The sequence below is a fragment of the Lagopus leucura genome, unplaced genomic scaffold, assembly GCF_019238085.1.
Source record: "Lagopus leucura isolate 7727_CA_CO unplaced genomic scaffold, USGS_WTPT01 Super-Scaffold_73, whole genome shotgun sequence".
In the NCBI taxonomy this organism is placed as follows: domain Eukaryota; kingdom Metazoa; phylum Chordata; class Aves; order Galliformes; family Phasianidae; genus Lagopus; species Lagopus leucura.
The window spans coordinates 57,368,471-57,386,177 of record NW_024962252.1 but is presented as its reverse complement, the minus strand read 5'-3'; the positions used below and the strand labels follow the sequence as shown (position 1 = coordinate 57,386,177).

Below are 17,707 nucleotides of genomic sequence, written 5' to 3'. Positions count from 1 at the left end.
CAGCTACTGTGATCTGCATACGATACAGCTCACCATCAGTTTCACAGACAAGGAAACTGAAATGGCAACAAACAATGAATTAACAACCCCTTGCTAGGGCTTCCTTAAATAATATGGCTTCTGTATCATTTGAACTCCTGCACTTCAAGAGATGAAGGATCAGTCTGCTTCAGCTGCCACGGAAACGAGCATTAAGGAATAGCCAACACAGCATGGGTATACCTTAGCTTTACATTTGTGTGCACCATGTTATGCAAGAACTCTAAAAAAGAAATACAGTCAGCTATGAAACTAATAACATGTCAGAGGCAAAACCACAAGTGTTGGTCATAATAGACAAGTTGCATCAAATTGAAAGGAAACACAATTTAAGCTTGGGGTTTCAACTGTGTTTCAAAAGAACTGTAAAACTTAAGCAAGTTCCAGTTTCTGCTCCTCATGGCATCCTCCTCCTCCTCTCAGACCTTGTTTTGGAAGTGCAGACAGCAGACCCTCAGAACTGGCATAGTGTAGCACACAAGCAACAGATCAACAGATCAACATCAACATCATTGAAGTGGCTGGCCCCTATCCCATACAGAGGTCAGTCATCACCCTTCCTGTTACTTATGAAATTAAGAGACAAATGCAAAGAACAAAATGGACTACTGGAATCACCATGTTATTTAATTAGTGAACTTTTCTCATCCACGTTCTAAACAGGCACTGTTAGTGCAAAGCAAAACCAAAGCCAAACAAGCAAATAAAAAAATGTAAAAAAAAAAAACAAAACAAACACAACAAATCAGGATCAAAACCACTCATATTCAATAATTTAAACATTTTTTTCCTTTTGAAGACTACTGAAATAGAAGATAAATAAAACATATTGTATTATGCTGGGCATTCTCCATTAACAGCTCATATCCAAACAGGCAGTATTACTTCAAAGCAAAAACAAAGAAACAAACCAGAAACGAAGTCATGATCAAAAACACACATTTAGAATAACTTAAATTGCCATTTTTCTTTTGAAGATAATTAAAGTAGAAGATAAATAAAATATCATATTGCATGATGCTGGACTTTCTCCATGAACAGCTCATACCCATTTTTGTATTACATATTCAGATAAACTAAATTTATCAGTTATATTACACTGGCATCGATGGGATCTTTGGAGGGACAAGTCAGTTGGCTAGAAAAAAAAAAAACACTGAAGAATAAATCTATAGAAATTAGTTTCTTAATGTTTATGTATCCTTAATCCTCTGTTCTCTAGAGAATGCTTTTCCTCTCTTGATCAATCTTAGACCTATCCTGCAGCTTGGTTTTACTCAAGCAGGACTGTGAGCTATCAAAATATTTAAAATTAACCGCATAGGTAAAAAAAAATAAAATTAGTTGCCTGCATTTGATACTAGTTTTTTGCTCAAGAAACTCAGATGAAAAGTCAGTTTCTGGTCTTTTGCACTAAAACCACTTTTCTACAAAATTACTAGAAAACACTTCAATAATGTACACTCTAAAACAACTGAGCCGCTTTTGACTATCCTCAGCTCCATCCAAATCTGAACCATAACTCAGTCAATCTTACACCTGTTTTTCCGAGAACATCTTCCCTTCCAGTCACTAAAATACTGCCAACAGTAATTATTTTATTTCAAGTCTTGTCTTATTATCTACCCTAACACTCAGCTCCGGTAGGCAAATAGTTAAAATAGAATCTTAGTCTCCTTTCGCAGACCTTTGGGTCTCGTACTTGCAGCAAAAGGCTTAAAAACATGAATCATATCAGCTTAAAGAACGCAAATGAAAAACACTCAAAGGCACTTTTTAACGAAATTCTCAGGGCTGTTATGACAGGTGTGCAATCTGATGAGGGGAGGCAGAAGTCTGATTCATGATTTCTTAACCACTGGGATTCACATGTAAGGATTGCTCTTCACCTTCATTTTCCTTTTCTGCTTTTCTACTCTCCTACTTTACATGAGGAACGAAGAGGTCCAAATTTCTGGAAGAAATCATCTTCAGCACGAATCAGAGCTTCCTCATCTATGTAGACAGCCGGTCTCCTGGAAGCCAAGAAGTACTGCACCTTCCGCAGGCTCCATCCCATCACATACTTCAGCCAGCCACTGACAGCAGCTGTAGACCTGCCAACGCCAGCATTGCAATGAACGTAGACAGTGTGTCCATTCTGAAGCAGCCCATGCAGGAGGCAGACAGCCTGTGGCAACATCTGTATTCTTCCTAAAGATAAAACCAAGGGCACGGTCACTAGCGTTTCAGAAAGTTAGGTTCACAGTAGAGATTTTGTCAGCACAGCCTGATGCACTGTAAATGCTATATATTTTTCTGTTTTCTCTCTCTTTTTTTTTTTCCCCTCAAATGACCTACTCTAACCTTCATTTCTTCTTGCAGATTCAGATCATTCAAAACCTGTAAAATGCCCAAAGTCCTCTCTAAATACACCTTCTGATTAACACTGAGCGTGCATGGCATATTCATTTTTCTGAAATAAGACAGGAAATTACATCAAGCAGCACATCTTTTATAGCATTCAAATCAGCAATCCAAAAATGTTTTGGTTTTTTTTTTTTTTAAAAGTTTTTGTTTTTTATCACCAATGGTTTGTGAACCTACCTATGCATTGCTGCTTTCCAAAACCTGGTAATGAAAACAGTAACATCAATCATAAGGGAAGGAGAGAGAACAGAATAGCATTTTCCTGTACAACTTAACACTCTTATAATCAAATTGTGTACTGAGCATATGGTTAAATAGTCTGTGTATGATTAAGAGCAGTCTTTCTCACTCCCAAAGGGATGAATATACTGTATTTCTTGATACCTCTCCCTGCTACCCTGGGAATTGACGCTGCAGACATCAAAGTGTAACTTCTCCTCACGGCAGAGATAAGCACTGACGTTAAGCCCTTTCAAATCCCTGTCTTAAGGTCTCCTGTCCTTCCTGATGCCCCATTCCTGATGTGACAGCTCCCTGTTCGTGGCAGTGAACTTCACTCTGTTGAAAGCACTCTTGTTTGAGTGAGCAGCCTACCAGCCAAATACACACTTCCTACCTACAGGCTAAAAGCAAGATTTTGAAATGAGCATGCCAACCGAGGAATTAAAAATATTAATTTATGTTATGATGCAATGCACTGTGGGTATTCTAAATCAATTACAAATAATTATAGAAATGACTCCATGGAGATTCATCAGACTGGGATACTGTAGATAAAGAAAAATAATTTGCTTGGGGAAGGGAGTGGCTACACTAGACATACAGCACTATCTCTCTCCATTTTTAACCAGCAAGATGGCAAGCTGTCCTGCTGTGCAAGCTTGCAGTCTTCCACCTACACAGCATATTTTCATTATACAGGCTGAATGCAAGCTGAAAGCACAAGTAGTCAAGCAGTTATCTGTGTCTGATGGCTTTAACCTCAAATACACATACACTGCCAGACACAAAGTAGTTTAGATGGCCTCTCCACCTACCAGAAAATGTAAATAAAACAAAAATATCCTTGAACTCTAGCTGTATTTTCACACAAAATTTACACGAGAAAAAAAAAGAAAAAGGCAGCCACGACAGCAACAGTTTAGTAACTCAAAGGTTTTATTGCTGTTAATTTAGCTGCAAGACTGGTCTGAGCATTACCTTCAGTGCTCATGTCTGGAGTTGGCATCCAGACATAGGCGAGACCTTCCTCTTTGTACAGTTTCATGAGGACTTCAGGGCTCATAGGTTCTGGGTAGCGATTGCAGCCCCAGGAGTTCTGAACAATGTCCCACTCGGTCTGGAAGTTCATCACTGCTGTGACACCCAGCTCGTGCTTTAGCTTGACCGTCACATGCTCCAGCTGCCGAGGGCAACTTCCCAGCCAGATGTTTGGCAGAATTCTAGCATGGAGAAGACATTGAAGTGGGTTTGATTAAAATATCTGAATGTAAAAACTGCCAAATTAAGTGATGTTCTAGCTCAAAACCTGCTTAGCATCATCACAGGAATACTCCTAAGAACAACCTTTCATTTCATGCAGTGAGAAGCTTCCTCATTCGTTACAGTTTAGTTGGTAATGGTTGATGGTGGGGATCAAGCTCCTAACCTTCTCCAAAAGTCTAAGAAAAAATTCTGAGCAATTACTAGCACAGGTCCCCAAGGCATCCATCATTCAGTCTGCAGTGAAAACTTACCAACATCACAAATTAGAATAAGAGAACTCTTCAGATTCATGCAATTTGCAGAGAAGAAAGAGACCAAAGGATTCACATGATCCAAATCTGAATAATAAGACAAATCATAGAACTCCTCTGGCTTTGTAGCTATCACTATAATGAGGACAGTAGACAGGGGGGGAAAAAGAAGAAAAAAACCCAAGGAAATAAAAACCAACAACCCTTAAACTTCTCTTCTGTGAGAAAACTCAAAAAGGATTTTAATTAGTAATTTTCTTCTCATTTTTCTCTTCACTAGTAGAGTCTACGGGGAACCAAGCACAGAATTATAAGCCTAGTTTCCCTCAAGGTTTGAAGAACTAGATATTTTCTCATGAAAACCTCAAGAGATGCAGTTAGAATGGATAAACATCCGCATTTCCAGTAATTCTTCAAATCAAACTTCAAGACTGCTATCATTCTCCCACTAATAACTATCATTAAAATATCCTATGTCCCAATCACTTTTTACATAAACAGAATATTAAGAGCCTTGTTTTTAAATGAGAATATTGAATCTGCACATACAATTATATTTATGTTATCTAAAATTGATTATTTACATTCATAAATTATTAGTGATTTATTTTTTCTGTATGCAAAAACATCTATTTTGAATATGCAATTCACAAACTACAGTTAAATATACTCAATAGTTGAGTGAAGTTTATTAACAGCAAAAAAAAAAAAAAAAAAAAAGAATGCATGCTACATCAAAAACAAGATCTGCAAAAATAAAATATCTGCCATAAATTTCTTAAAGGATTTTTTTTTTCTTCCTCAATTTTAATCTCAGGGACAAATGGGAAAACTTTTATTGAGGAACAGTTACTCATATAAACAGCCCCTAGGTCAGCTATTTCCATTTGATAAGACTATGACAGTAATAACTGTTAACTAGCACTTAATTAAGCCTTACAATTGGCAATGATTAAATCCTACTATATTACTACGGAAAGATAGTCAAACATAAAAATGCACTCTAGAAAGCACATTTTATTGTTATTGCTTCCTGCATTTGAGCTGCATCCAGAGAGAGAGGCATACAGCTATGCAAACACAGCCAACAGTCCCAACAGCCCCTGCATCAGTGAGGCAAGGACCTTGACCTCAGGGTGGTACAGGACATGGTAACTGTTGAGTCATGGCCTGAACCACTGATTGAGCACCTTGGGAAAGTCAGCCCTGGGAGCACAGGTGAAGGCAATTCAGTGTGTAACTGGAAGGGGGGAGCCTGGCTGCACCTCTCTTAGGCCTCATTTAAGGGCTGACTGCCCCTAGGGAGGGATCTCTGGCTGGAGATTCCTCCCTGGTGGAGCTTTCCCATGTGAACTTGGAATCTTCTGATTGGGTAACCAATCTTCTTTCCTTATAGCACCTTTCTATCATGATAATCCTTCTGTATTTACACCTCTGGTGTAATACCTTTTCCCATTGTATTCATCTGTCCAATTGCTACAACCTGAATCTCAGCTTTCTGGCTCACAGTGAGTGAAAACCTGAGAATTTGGATGAATATATTACACAACCAATAATTATTTTAATGTGTTGCTTGAAAGAAAAATGGAAATATTGCTAATGCTTTGTGACTATATGAGGATATTCTTTCAAGAATTTTACTATCCTTCCTTCAAAGGCTTTCCTGGAGATATAAACATGTCATTTTCTTGATGTTTTTTGAATTATTTAATACAATAAGTTACTTGACAGGAGAGCAAAAGTATATAGTTTTTTTTTTTTTTTTTTTTTTAAAGCATTTGATTAAATCAGGAGTGATGAATTCCTGAGATAAATAAAATTCTCGGTAATGCTCCTGCTTACAAGTAAAGCAGTGCCTAACAATTTTCTCCCCAGTAACTATTTAGTTGGATAACATCATAGCTGCACTATCCCCAAGACCACTAAGATATGTACTGCTTATTTATTCTGGTTTTTTTTTTTCAGTCTAACAGTCTGGTTCTGTATTTAACAATAATAACCATGATGGTTTTACTAAGTTTTTAATCATGCTATTTCCCTGTAATTAACCAGAGAAGTAGTGGCATTCAGAATGACCAGAACAACTGCAATATTCATTTATTTAATACAAATCTCTCGCGTATTGGTTTTCTGAATAGATCTGAGAGTTTTGCCTTTGACAGCATCAGGACCAAGCTTTGATCTTGGTATTCAAGCCTCTTATTTATCCAGTTCCAATGACTGTGAAGTCTTGGTTTTGCTGGACCCAGCTTAACTGTTCTTCTTCCAGGAAAACAGTCCCTGCATAGAACAGAAGGGCAGAGCTCTCCTATTGGTCAATTCATATCAAAGTCCTGGGATAATTCCACAGTACCCATATTTCCATTTGGCTTTAGCTGGTTCAAATCTTAACTTAGTCTTTTATCAGAGGGAAAGGATAGGTGCAAACACGCCTGGCAACTGATGAAGAGTTTAGCGGCTGTGTTCTGTATAGAGATTAATGACAGCCCTACTGAAATCTTGATTCTTCTGAGGACCAGGGAAGTGTTAATTTCATTTTTACATCTTACTTTAGTACTAACGAATTTTAGTTTTTTTCCAATATGTCCTTACTTCTTTAAGCTGCCACTGTACTTCAGTAGCAGCTAACTAGATTGGAGCAGTGGAGTGCTTGGCATGAGAAAGAGACCTCTTATCTTCTCTGCTTAACTGTCATGCAAACTGCTTTGAGCTGCTCAACAGCTGCTGCTTTCCAGCTCACATGTGGTTGTTTTCCAGCAGTGGATTAAGTGATCCTTACCTACAGTTTTAAAAAAAAAAAAAAGAAAAACAAAAAAAAAACACCAAGCAAACAAAAAAACAACATTTAGGAGTTGTGTGATAGGTAAACCTATGCTCTTTGCAGTCATTAGCCCTTTTCATATTCCCTAGTATCACAACAAGATAATTTAAACAAAATTTTACTTAGAATTGTTTTAATACTAAAATAGCATTTTGTCATTGTATATGTAAACTTCCTGTTACTAAGGATAGTATGCCATGCCTGGTCTCAGAAGACATGGTCAATTCAGTCACAGTTTAGCAATAGGGAAACTACCTAGAGCAACATCAAAACATTCAGTTAACCTGGCAGGCTAACATCTACAGATTTTCTAAAAGCTGTTTCTTTAAAGCTGCCTTCTGCTAAGTTACTTTCATCCTGCCTTATGCCTCAGTTCCCCATTGGGAACGTGAAGATGATATTTACCCACCTCAAGAGGACGTTGGGGGATTAAATGAATAAACAAATGTGGAAAGTTCTAATCTGTGGTAAAAACAACAAAATATGAGACAGGTATCTATTGAATTTGCTTGAGCTACAGATCCCAGACTGAAGGCTGACATCTTAAAAATACTGCATTTTGACTTACAAACCGAGAAACCCAATAGCAATTTATCTCTACTGAGGAATAAATATGGAATGTATTTGTATGATTATTTTCCATCTGTCATCACACTTAAATTATTTTTAATGATGTAGATATACATTGCACTTGGTTGCTTCCCCCAGGACCCTGCACAGCCTAGATTAAATTGTAACTATTCACTAAGAAAGCATCTGAAACAATAAATGCATTCCCTTTAATGAATGCATATACAAATGGTCTTCCCATCCATAAGGAGAAAATGAGTCTGAGGTTCAGACTAGAAGAAATGTACCCAAGGAATGATGTGCTGCACTTTTCAATCCCAGACCTCCACAGATGGCACAAGACCAGTCCAGCAGCTGTGGGGCTCTGGTTCACACCATGGGTGACCTGCCACAGGGGAAGGTACTGAGTTACTGCATCCAGTTGCTCCTTTACATGCTGATGTCTACACCGCTTCTGAAGTTCCTGTATTATTGCCATTGTTTGTGGTTTAAAGCAAACAGATTTGAATTTTGGTTTTCTTTAAAATGCTGAGCTGTAAACTAGGATGACTCAGGAGCTGTTTCCAGATTCATTGAATATTAGTGCACTAGGAGTGGTCATCTTGTAAAGTTTTCTAAGATCAGCCAGCCCTTCTTGGGGGTCACGGCTCTTACAGAAAAGTGCATGATTCAATTCTTTGGGGAACACATTTCATTGGAACATATGTCAGGAACAATATTGTAGATGTCCATTTAGCAGTATAGTTGCCAGATTTAATCAAGAAAGAGGACTTCATCAAACTAGAGGGTTTTTTCCATTGGTTATTGGCAGTAGAGAGTGATACATTAGCCACTCCATTTGTTTATATTGATAACATGCTGGATCTTAATCAAAAAATGTTATTTTAAATGAAAAGTGATGGATTCATCCCTTAGTGCCAGCTCAAGATGTAGCCCAGTGTTAAAGCTTGTAATTCACTTTGGTTGCCTGCACTACAGTTTTCTCTTAGATCCTGTGAAGAATCAGATGACAAGCAGGGACAAGATTTAGCAGAGGGTTGTTAGAGTTAGACTACTATGGTTAGGATGAGGTTAGACTTGATGATCTTGAAGGTCTTTTCCAACCTGAGCAATTCTATGAGTATTGATATACACATAACAGGGCAGGGCAACTTAGCTGAAACAAGAAAAAAATGATTAAATTGCCTGTGTTGTCCCTTAAAGGCTTTGATTTTGTAAAGGTATAGCATGCAACTATGGCTACATATAACTTGCAGCAAAACTTATTTTGCATTCCCATAGGAATAAAATATACAATTAAGCCAATTTACCCCCAGCATTTTGTGGTGCTCCTATGCAGTATGGTTTTGTACTGATGTGGTGCTGTTACCCTGATACCAGTACAAGCAAGCAGTCCAAGGGGAACTTAGGCCTGAAGTACAACTCAGAGATGTATTTGCAGCTCAGTAACTACTGGAAACTGCTTCAAATTACAGTGCATCCCACTCTGAAGGCAGAATTTTTTAATAAGGTGGATTGTTCAATGGCAAATCTGTCTGAATCAAAAGACTGCACTGGAACTTTTAGTTTTAGCCAAGTTTAAACAAGTGTAATGACTAAAAGTCTGATGAGAAATAAAGGAAGAGTGAGGGATATAAGAAATTCCTACCTCTCTTTCCCTTTCTCTCACTTGACAGATAAGAGATTTTCAAAAGTATTGCTTTGGGCATATTCAAAATGAGAATAGAGGAAATCTTACCAGCTGTAGCTGAGATGCTCTTTCATCTTTTTTCCTACCCTCTACCTAGTGACAAGGCACATCATATTAAACAGTAATACCAGTAGATCATGATGATCCATAACTATTATGCTGTATGTGCTCATTGTTCTGCCATTGGCATTTTTTTAATACCACATTGCAGCTTATTTTTAAATCCACATGCATCTTCCCCAAAGCAACAAATTAAACACACCTATTTCCTGGGCCTTACTTGTTCTCTTCTCTCCTGATCGCTTGCTAGAATTCAAACAGGGTTCCTGTTGTTTATATTCCTCTCTGAAGTTCTGGAATGCATTTACAAGCAAAGAAATGTTTTCAGGTGACCATGCTGTGTTCTCCAATGAATGACACCAACACTTTCAAATATGGCTTGATATGTAAAAATAAATTGATGACTACCCTTGACTCCAGAAATATTTTCCTAATGTCCAACGTGAATAGTTTAGTCACAGTTAGAGCAAATTCTTCTTGTCTCCACAATGGATATGCAAGACAGGTTATTCCCTTCCACTCTTAAGAATTTACGTACCTGAAAATTACTAACACACATCCACACAGCTGTACCTTCTTCATGCTAAAATAAATATCTAACCTTTCCTTGCTTGTTATATATTCAGAGTATTCAGCGATTCTTGTTTGCCTTTGGACTCTCCAGCTGATCAACATCTGTTTTAAGATGCTATTCCCAGTACTGAAAAGAAGACCTACCAGTTCAGAGCAGAACCAAAGATTAGTTATTTCTTGTGCCCAAAGGCTACGTTCCTATGTATAGTTCTGTCTTTTTACAGCACGAAACCGTTGATCTATGTTCAACAAGAAATTCCATTTTCAAGTTAAGATCTGTCACAAGAGATGAGGCTACTCAAGAATGGAGCAAAATCTCCCTGAAACAGAATTATTTAATACCTTATTAGTTACAACTATTAAATAAAACTAAATGAATATGCAACAAAAGAGCAGATGAGATTTATGGTTGATAGATGCATCACAGGATACATATTGGAACAAATAATCTCAATCACTCAATACACATCACATGGGTTTAAGTTAACTATAATCAATTCCAAAAGGAAACAGTGCATCCTAGAAGTTATGCTAAGTTTAAATGTTTCTTCAAAGTAGTAATGTTAGCCTGTACAAAGAAGTGAACTGAAAATGATAGGAAGTTTATAATAACCTCAAAACAATTATCTCAGTCTATGCACTAAAAGTTTGAACCTTCTGTTAACTATTGTACTGTATCAGGAAAGATATAGAAAAACAAATACAGTCAAAATACAGGAGATACAGTCTATTGCCAAGAAAATAATTCCATATGAAGGCAGACTAAGAATGTAGAATATTTAAGAGAGAATTAGATTATAGCTTATGGATAAAATAAATTGGAGAGATAAATCAAGTAGCACTACCTACATAAATATGGTAAAGAATCTCAGCTTCCATACAGCTTCACCTGCACAGCAACTGCTAAGAGATAAGAAAAACAAGCAGGTGTTTTGTTTGGTTGGTTTTTTTGCCACTTCCCCAAAATACTGACAACATATGTAGATGTCAAAGCAGTTGAATCCCTGGTTTGGTCTTGTACAACAATTCTGATTTCACTCCATTCTTTTTAAATAAAGGACACCTCTCACCAAAATGAATCCTTGCCACTGAAATATGACATAATAATGCAGATCTGAGGGGTCATGGCATTGACAATTCACTGCACATCATGCAGGGCACATAGGTAAATTATTGTGGTCTTAATCCCTTCTCCTGCTGACTTGCTGATGAAGTCTCCTTGCAGAAGAAAAGCTGATGGAGGCTTTGTGATGGGAGGCTTGACTTAAGTAGGATTGGATGAACACAGTCTGATACACTCAGAGGCCCACCATGCAGGCAAACACTATTGGCCACAGTAGGAGAGCGAGGTTTGATGACACTAAAGTTTAACTCACAAAACATCAACATCTAATTGCCAGGCTTAATAACATCACTCTTCTCAATAAAGATGGTTTAAATGGCTGTAATATTAGCAGAATCTTCACAGAAAAGTGCTGATTAATGATAAAACTATATCCTGCTGAAGTAACACAGCTGCACATCTTGTAATAACTTACTTATATTTTTGAACAAAAAAATCACTTTTACTTAAATTGCAAACATAGAATAAGTCACACAAGTTGCTGTGTTCTATTGCTGAAAGTGTGCAGTTTATTTTGAAGTTAAGAATTCTACCACAGGGCTTTAAATGAGGAAAATTAGAGACCACAGTGTATTTTCAGGGTGGTTTGGTTTGTTGTTTTTGTTTTCTTTTCTTCTACTTCTGATTTGGCACTGTGATGAAAAGTAATTAAGCTCGGGCAAGTGTTCTTCTTAGATGTAATTTGGACTACTTATTGAGCCTCTCACATGGGAGCATACTTGGCAACTAAAAAGGAACACCTGCTTTTATCACCTTAGAACAACACTTTGTCAGCTTAGCAATATGCAAAGTTTCTCAAGCACTTAAGTCCCGAGTGCTAAGCTTAATAATATTGTATTTATTCCATGCTCACAAATGCATGAATGTAGCATTAAACTACACTATTTACTGATACGCAGAGCAAACAAGCCACTAAGAATTGAAATTAACCTGACAATGAGCTAAAATGAAAATAGCTAATAAAAATACCAGAGTGATACCTGAAATACCAGGTTACACGTTCAGACACAAAGCAGTTCCATAGCACAGTGACTTAGAAGATTTCTGCAATACAGGGATGATGGTACACAAAAGGGCTGTAGTTGTCTTCTCTTCACCCAACAGCCTGCAATTCAGGGCCACAAAAATGAACAAAAGGCTGGAGCTCATCTCCTATAAAGGCAGACTGAGAGAACTGGGCTTATTCAGCCTGGAAAAGAGAAGGCTCCGGAAGACTTCGCTGAAGCCTTCCAGTACTTAAAGAGATTTAGGGTAGATGTTAGAAGGAAATTCTTTACTCAGAGGGTAGTGAGGCATTGGAATAGGTTGTCCAGATAAGCTGTGGATGCCCCATTCCTGCAAGTGTTCAAGACCAGGCTGGATGGGGCCCTGGGCAGTCTGATCTAGGGGTGGTAATCGTGACTGTGGTAGGGGGACTGAAACTGAATCATCTTTAAGGTCCCTTCCAACCCAAGCCATTCTACAATACTGTGAATTACAGCTGGGGTACAATGACAACAAGACAAAGCACAACCATGCTAATGTCTAAGCATAGCTTTCCACCTCATTCATAATCTTCCAGTGGATTCTAACTGTGGGAGAAGCCTGTAGGCCATGCCTGCTCTATGGATTGTTCCAGCTTTGAATGCTCTAGGAACACAGGATAAAGAAGTATCCACCTCAGTAAAATTCAGGTCCAATACCTTCTAACAGATGCCTAAACAAAATAGCAGTTGGTACCAGCGTCACTCAGAAATGACATAAAATAGGAGCAGAACTAAGGTTTCACACAGGTAATCAGGGCCACTGATATGCTAGCATGTGTGAAACAAAAGGTCAGTGTTGTGTATGCTAGAAAGCCAGATTAGTTTGAAGTCTTCTGGCACTGCATGTGATAGAGGTATGAAGACACTCACTCCTATTCCACTGAGTTATTTTCTTAATGTACACACAGCCTTGAAGTTTCTGCTACTCTGACTTGAGCATAAATGCTCTTCAGACCACAAACTGAACCTGTGCAGCTTAACATCAAAAGCATGGAAGCACAGGAAGTTAACCAATGACAAAACTTTCTCTCCACACTGTACAACTTCTCTTAGTCTCTGATACTTCAGAAAAACTCAATAGCGCTCAAGAAGCCAAATCAAATAGGCATAAAACTTTCTCATCACTTTATTCACAGAAATTGTAGAACGGGATTACCTACCTAAAGATGTTATAAATGTAACGCGATAAATGTAATCAGTGAATACTTACAAGGGATCTTTTCAAATATTTCACCAGGAAACAACAGCAATCTGATAAGAAGTCTAAGGTACTAGCAATAATCTGAAGAAAGTTGAGAAACTTTCCACAGGAATATCAAGTACTTTGGAAGAGCAAAAAAGAAATAGAGAACAACCAACAAGAACAATGAACTGCACCAAGACAGAATGGGAGCCACCTGCTTAGCTTACAGTCCTAACAAAAAACTAGATCTATTGTTAATGATAAACCAAAAAATACTGAGATGAGGTTTCAACCTCATCTATTACGTGATTCTGTGAAGAAGGATAGTGAAGAAGCATATAAGAAAATGGCCACAAAGAAGCAGGATAATAATTTGTGCCCCATGTCTGATGTGGACAGGACAAGAAATGAACTTAAATGGCAAGCTCAGGAGACTTCAGTTAACATTAGGGAAGCATTTTAATGGCAAGAATAGTGAGCTAATTGAATGAAAGAATGGGCTGTAGAATCTCATAACTGAGATGAGATCATATGCAAGACCACACCGGATAAAGCTGGAATTATTTAAATATAATTGAGACTAAGTCAGAGCAAGAAAATGGACTGGATGTTTTCTTAGGTCTCTTTGAGCCTATGATCTATGACACTACAATCCTCTTAATCTTCCTCTCTAGCATCACTACCTATATTTACTTATTAAGCTCCATCTTTAAATAATTCAGGTTCCTTGTAATCCTTACCCTATTTGAAAGGTCATGCCGGAATTCAGCTTTATGCCTTTGATGTCAGAAATATTGTTCTAGTTTACAATCTAAGTTCAGAACCAATTAATATCCATTTGATATTACATAATTTTTTTCCTCCCTTGTACCAATTCCCAAATGCTTTTCACAAATAGCAATACATTCTCTCTCTTAGTCTTAATTTAACAATGCCATCTCTCTCAGATACTAGAGGTAGACAAGCTATGGAAGTACAAAGTTTTTTGCAAGCAAATTTACTACAAGTTCTGTGACGTGACTGCTACATAGCATCTGAAAGATGCCCTCATTCGTTCCAAGCTCAGGTATCTGTGCTTTCCACTGCAGTTTGTGTTGAAGGCATATCTTATGCCTGTGAGGGAATCCAAAAACAAAAATAATGCTCCATATTTAAATACATTTGCAAAACCAAATCTGTGATTTCCACTGAACTCATGATACAAAGAAGATGTAAAGTTCTTCCAATCAGAAGTTTGAGAGGTTTTTTTTTGTTTTGTTTTGTTTTGTTTTTTTTCCTGGGGTATCTGAGGACCATGAAGTTTATCTGAAGAAGACAACAGAGATGAGGAAGTGTATCCCCATTAACAGGGGTTACATCATTACTTCAAAGGTTAATTACTGAGAGAACTGAAAAACCAGCCTGATTCAGCTGACCTCTTCCGTGGGAAGACTAGAACATGCCCCAGATTCATCACCCTTGAGAAACTGAGTGCAAAAGGAACTGTAAACTATCTTTGCTCTTCTGTCACAATAATAGATAAATGAAACTTAATTCTGCCTCGGGGATAAATGGGCATGCTCCAGTGAATTCAGTGGAATTGTTCTCATTAAGCTCACAGTACACTGCTATCTATATAGGGAAATAAACTTTTCTATCTTCTCATTCACCTTACTCCATTAAGAAGCTTGAAGCCAATGAATTTATATCTCATGCATTTTTAATAATCTATTTTATCTCTGTTCTAGAAATTATCTAAAATAACTTGGTCATACAAGACTTTACACACATGACCAAAATTAAATTATGGAAGATAAAATTTTATCTTCCCTGTGTTCAAAGTGAAATATTTTGTTTCATATTTCACTATGTTCTTCTACCATGAAGATAACATACTGTAAAAATAAGAACATGATCTTATCTTGCACATTGATGCCTTGCAAGATGTCTAGATCTAGCCTTTCAGGATACAGTCAATACTGGTTTTCAAACATACACGTGAAGTTTCTGCTGATTCCTAGAAGCACACTGCATGCAGCAGAAGGCAGTATTTGCCTTTGCAGGGAATGACTCTTCTCATAACCTCCTTTGTATAAATACTATCTGAAGCAAATGAAGTGCCAATTGCAAAAATACAGCCTGAGAAGAGAAGCAAGTTCCAAAGCTTACACTGAATAAACTCAGGACCTTGTTCTGGAAATGACTACTCAGTTGGCTTGTGGGGATTCATATTTAAATGTACCAGTATTAGAATCTTGTTTCATAACTGGCTGCCAATGGTTACTTCCTACATACATCTCCATTGGGTTGCCAACATTTCCATTTGTTTTGAATTAGAACAAATACGTAGAAACGCAAGAACGACAGGCTGCTAAACTAAGCCAGACAGTAATGAGCCATGAATCCCTTGGCAAAAGGAACAAGAATTTCTAACATTAATGCTTAGTAACATGAACGATGCTTCTGCTGGCATCTGTAAATTAAGGCATCTTAACAAAGTTGACTTAAACCCCTATAGACGAACTTTAAACACTTGAGAAGTGTTAGTAAAATAATCTTTTACATTTTTTTCAGTGTTTTGTTATCCAAACAGTAATATGTACACACATGCAGTGTACTGGAATGTCCTCAGAGCTAGGATACAGTCAGAGGAAAAAGCACTCCCATTTCCCTTGGTGCCATCCAAACACAACAGTCCTGATGGACACTGCACCTGTGTTCATTCCAGTTAAATTACTTACCCAGAATTTCCAAAATTTCAACAGTTCATTTACATTCATTCAAAAGAGGGAGAAGTGCATTCCAGAGTACAACAGACTGGGAAAAACCATTTTAGAAATACTGAGAAAAACTGAATCAATTCAACTTCACAATCAGTCACAAATATCTAAAAGAGTAACCTCCCCCATTCCCCCCAAAAAAGTGTAGTCAAAGGGACAATGGCTATCTGATAATATAATAAATTGCCAGCAAATTTATTTTTAGCTAAGATACCTGGATACTAGATCATAAACCTGAGATTAATAGCCCTGGTGAATAAGTTGCCAACCCATAACAGAACTCTATTATAACAACCCCTTGTTCCTTTATTTTTTCCTGGTTCTGTGTGTTTATACATGCCTTTCTGCCTAAATTGCCTTCTCCAAGTCTTAGAATATTAACAGAAATAACAATAATAAAAAAGTTAACAGTCTGCACCCTTCACTCTGACATAAACAACATCTCCAGTACTCAAAACTCAAGCAGATAGCAGAGCATTATAATAATCTCAACACTCATGTCTGCAAGCAGAATCCAAATGATAGAGATGAAGAAGCAAACATAGGGAGGGAGCTGTAGAAAGCATCTTTGCAGAGCAAGCTCGGAGTGCTGCATGGATTAGAGAAGAGGAGCTGAGTTAGCACAGCACTGCTGCAGAGCACTTCCTGCTTCACGACTCAAGCTAACTTATCTACTGGCACAATTCATGAAAGACAAAACTAGCTCTGTATTTTCTCTCCTGGCTCCTAGAGGAGCAGAAGAAAGGGAAAACAACAACAACAACAAAAAACATTTGACTTGAAATTTTATAAATTAACAATTCTGCAGTTTTTATGGGAACCAAAAGATGAACAACAAATATTACAGGTTGCCTAAGTTTTTAAACTAACGCATTTTTCCAGTTTGATTTCTTGTCCTACCTGCATCATTTTTGAGATTGGAGTATTGTTACAGTGTCATTGGAGAATTTAATTGCAGGCACTTGAATAAACCTATTAAAGTCAGCTACTGTTACTAAAGTTCTTGCAAATGTGTTTATGTTGTCAGCTGAAGCATAACTTTGTAAAACATTACTCAGTACTGGATAGCCTTCTACCTAGACCATCAATATTTATGAGAAGGTTTTTCCTCTTTTATTTTACCAGATTGAAGCAACTCAGTGTGAAAGAAAACCCAGCAATTCAGCCTGTGGCAGTGAAAGCAATAGCTAATGTTATGTTTAGGAATGGCCTGCACAAGGCTAACACTTCTAGTTGGCAGCCTGGCAACTGAAAGAAGAATGCTAAGGAAACTATGGAGGAAATTGTGTGTTCTCCTCATCAGGCTTCCATCTTGAGACAATGAAGGCACAGATTATAACGGTTCTGAAGAGTTTTGAAAAGGCAACTCTGGAAAAGCTAGATAAAAACTAAACAAAAAGAAATCCACAAACTTCAATACCAGCACATCCTTTCTCTAAACTGTATGACAGAGCCACGGAGTGTCTTGCCTCTGGCCCATCTGATCAGTGGATTTTGCACAAGAATGCTGCCATCATGCTTCTGCTGTTACTCGTCCTGGTTTCAGCTGGGACAGATGTGATTCTTCCTTCCAGCAAGGGAGGAGCTGAGGGAGCATGAGGTGCAGGGAGTGGATAGAACCAGGACAGCTGAGCTAAACTGGTCAAAGGGATACTCCATGCTGTATGACATCGTGCCAAAAAAAAAAAAAAAAAAAAAAAAAAAAAAAAAAAAAAAAAA

The 17,707-nt window shown here is 37.6% G+C and overlaps 1 protein-coding gene across 2 annotated transcripts in view; it reads right to left on the bottom strand.

Moving 5' to 3' along the window:
* Nucleotides 1-645: 645 nt before the first annotated feature.
* EPM2A (EPM2A glucan phosphatase, laforin) overlaps nt 646-17,707 on the bottom strand; it is a 38,881-nt gene continuing 21,819 nt past the window's right edge. For both annotated transcript variants that reach the window (XM_042895259.1, XM_042895260.1), the window contains 2 exons: nt 3,649-3,890; nt 646-2,232 (listed from right to left, as the gene is read on the bottom strand). In XM_042895259.1, the coding sequence (XP_042751193.1) occupies nt 1,952-2,232; nt 3,649-3,890 (523 nt within the window). In that variant the 3' untranslated portion in view covers nt 646-1,951. The remainder of the gene's footprint in view (nt 2,233-3,648; nt 3,891-17,707) is intronic.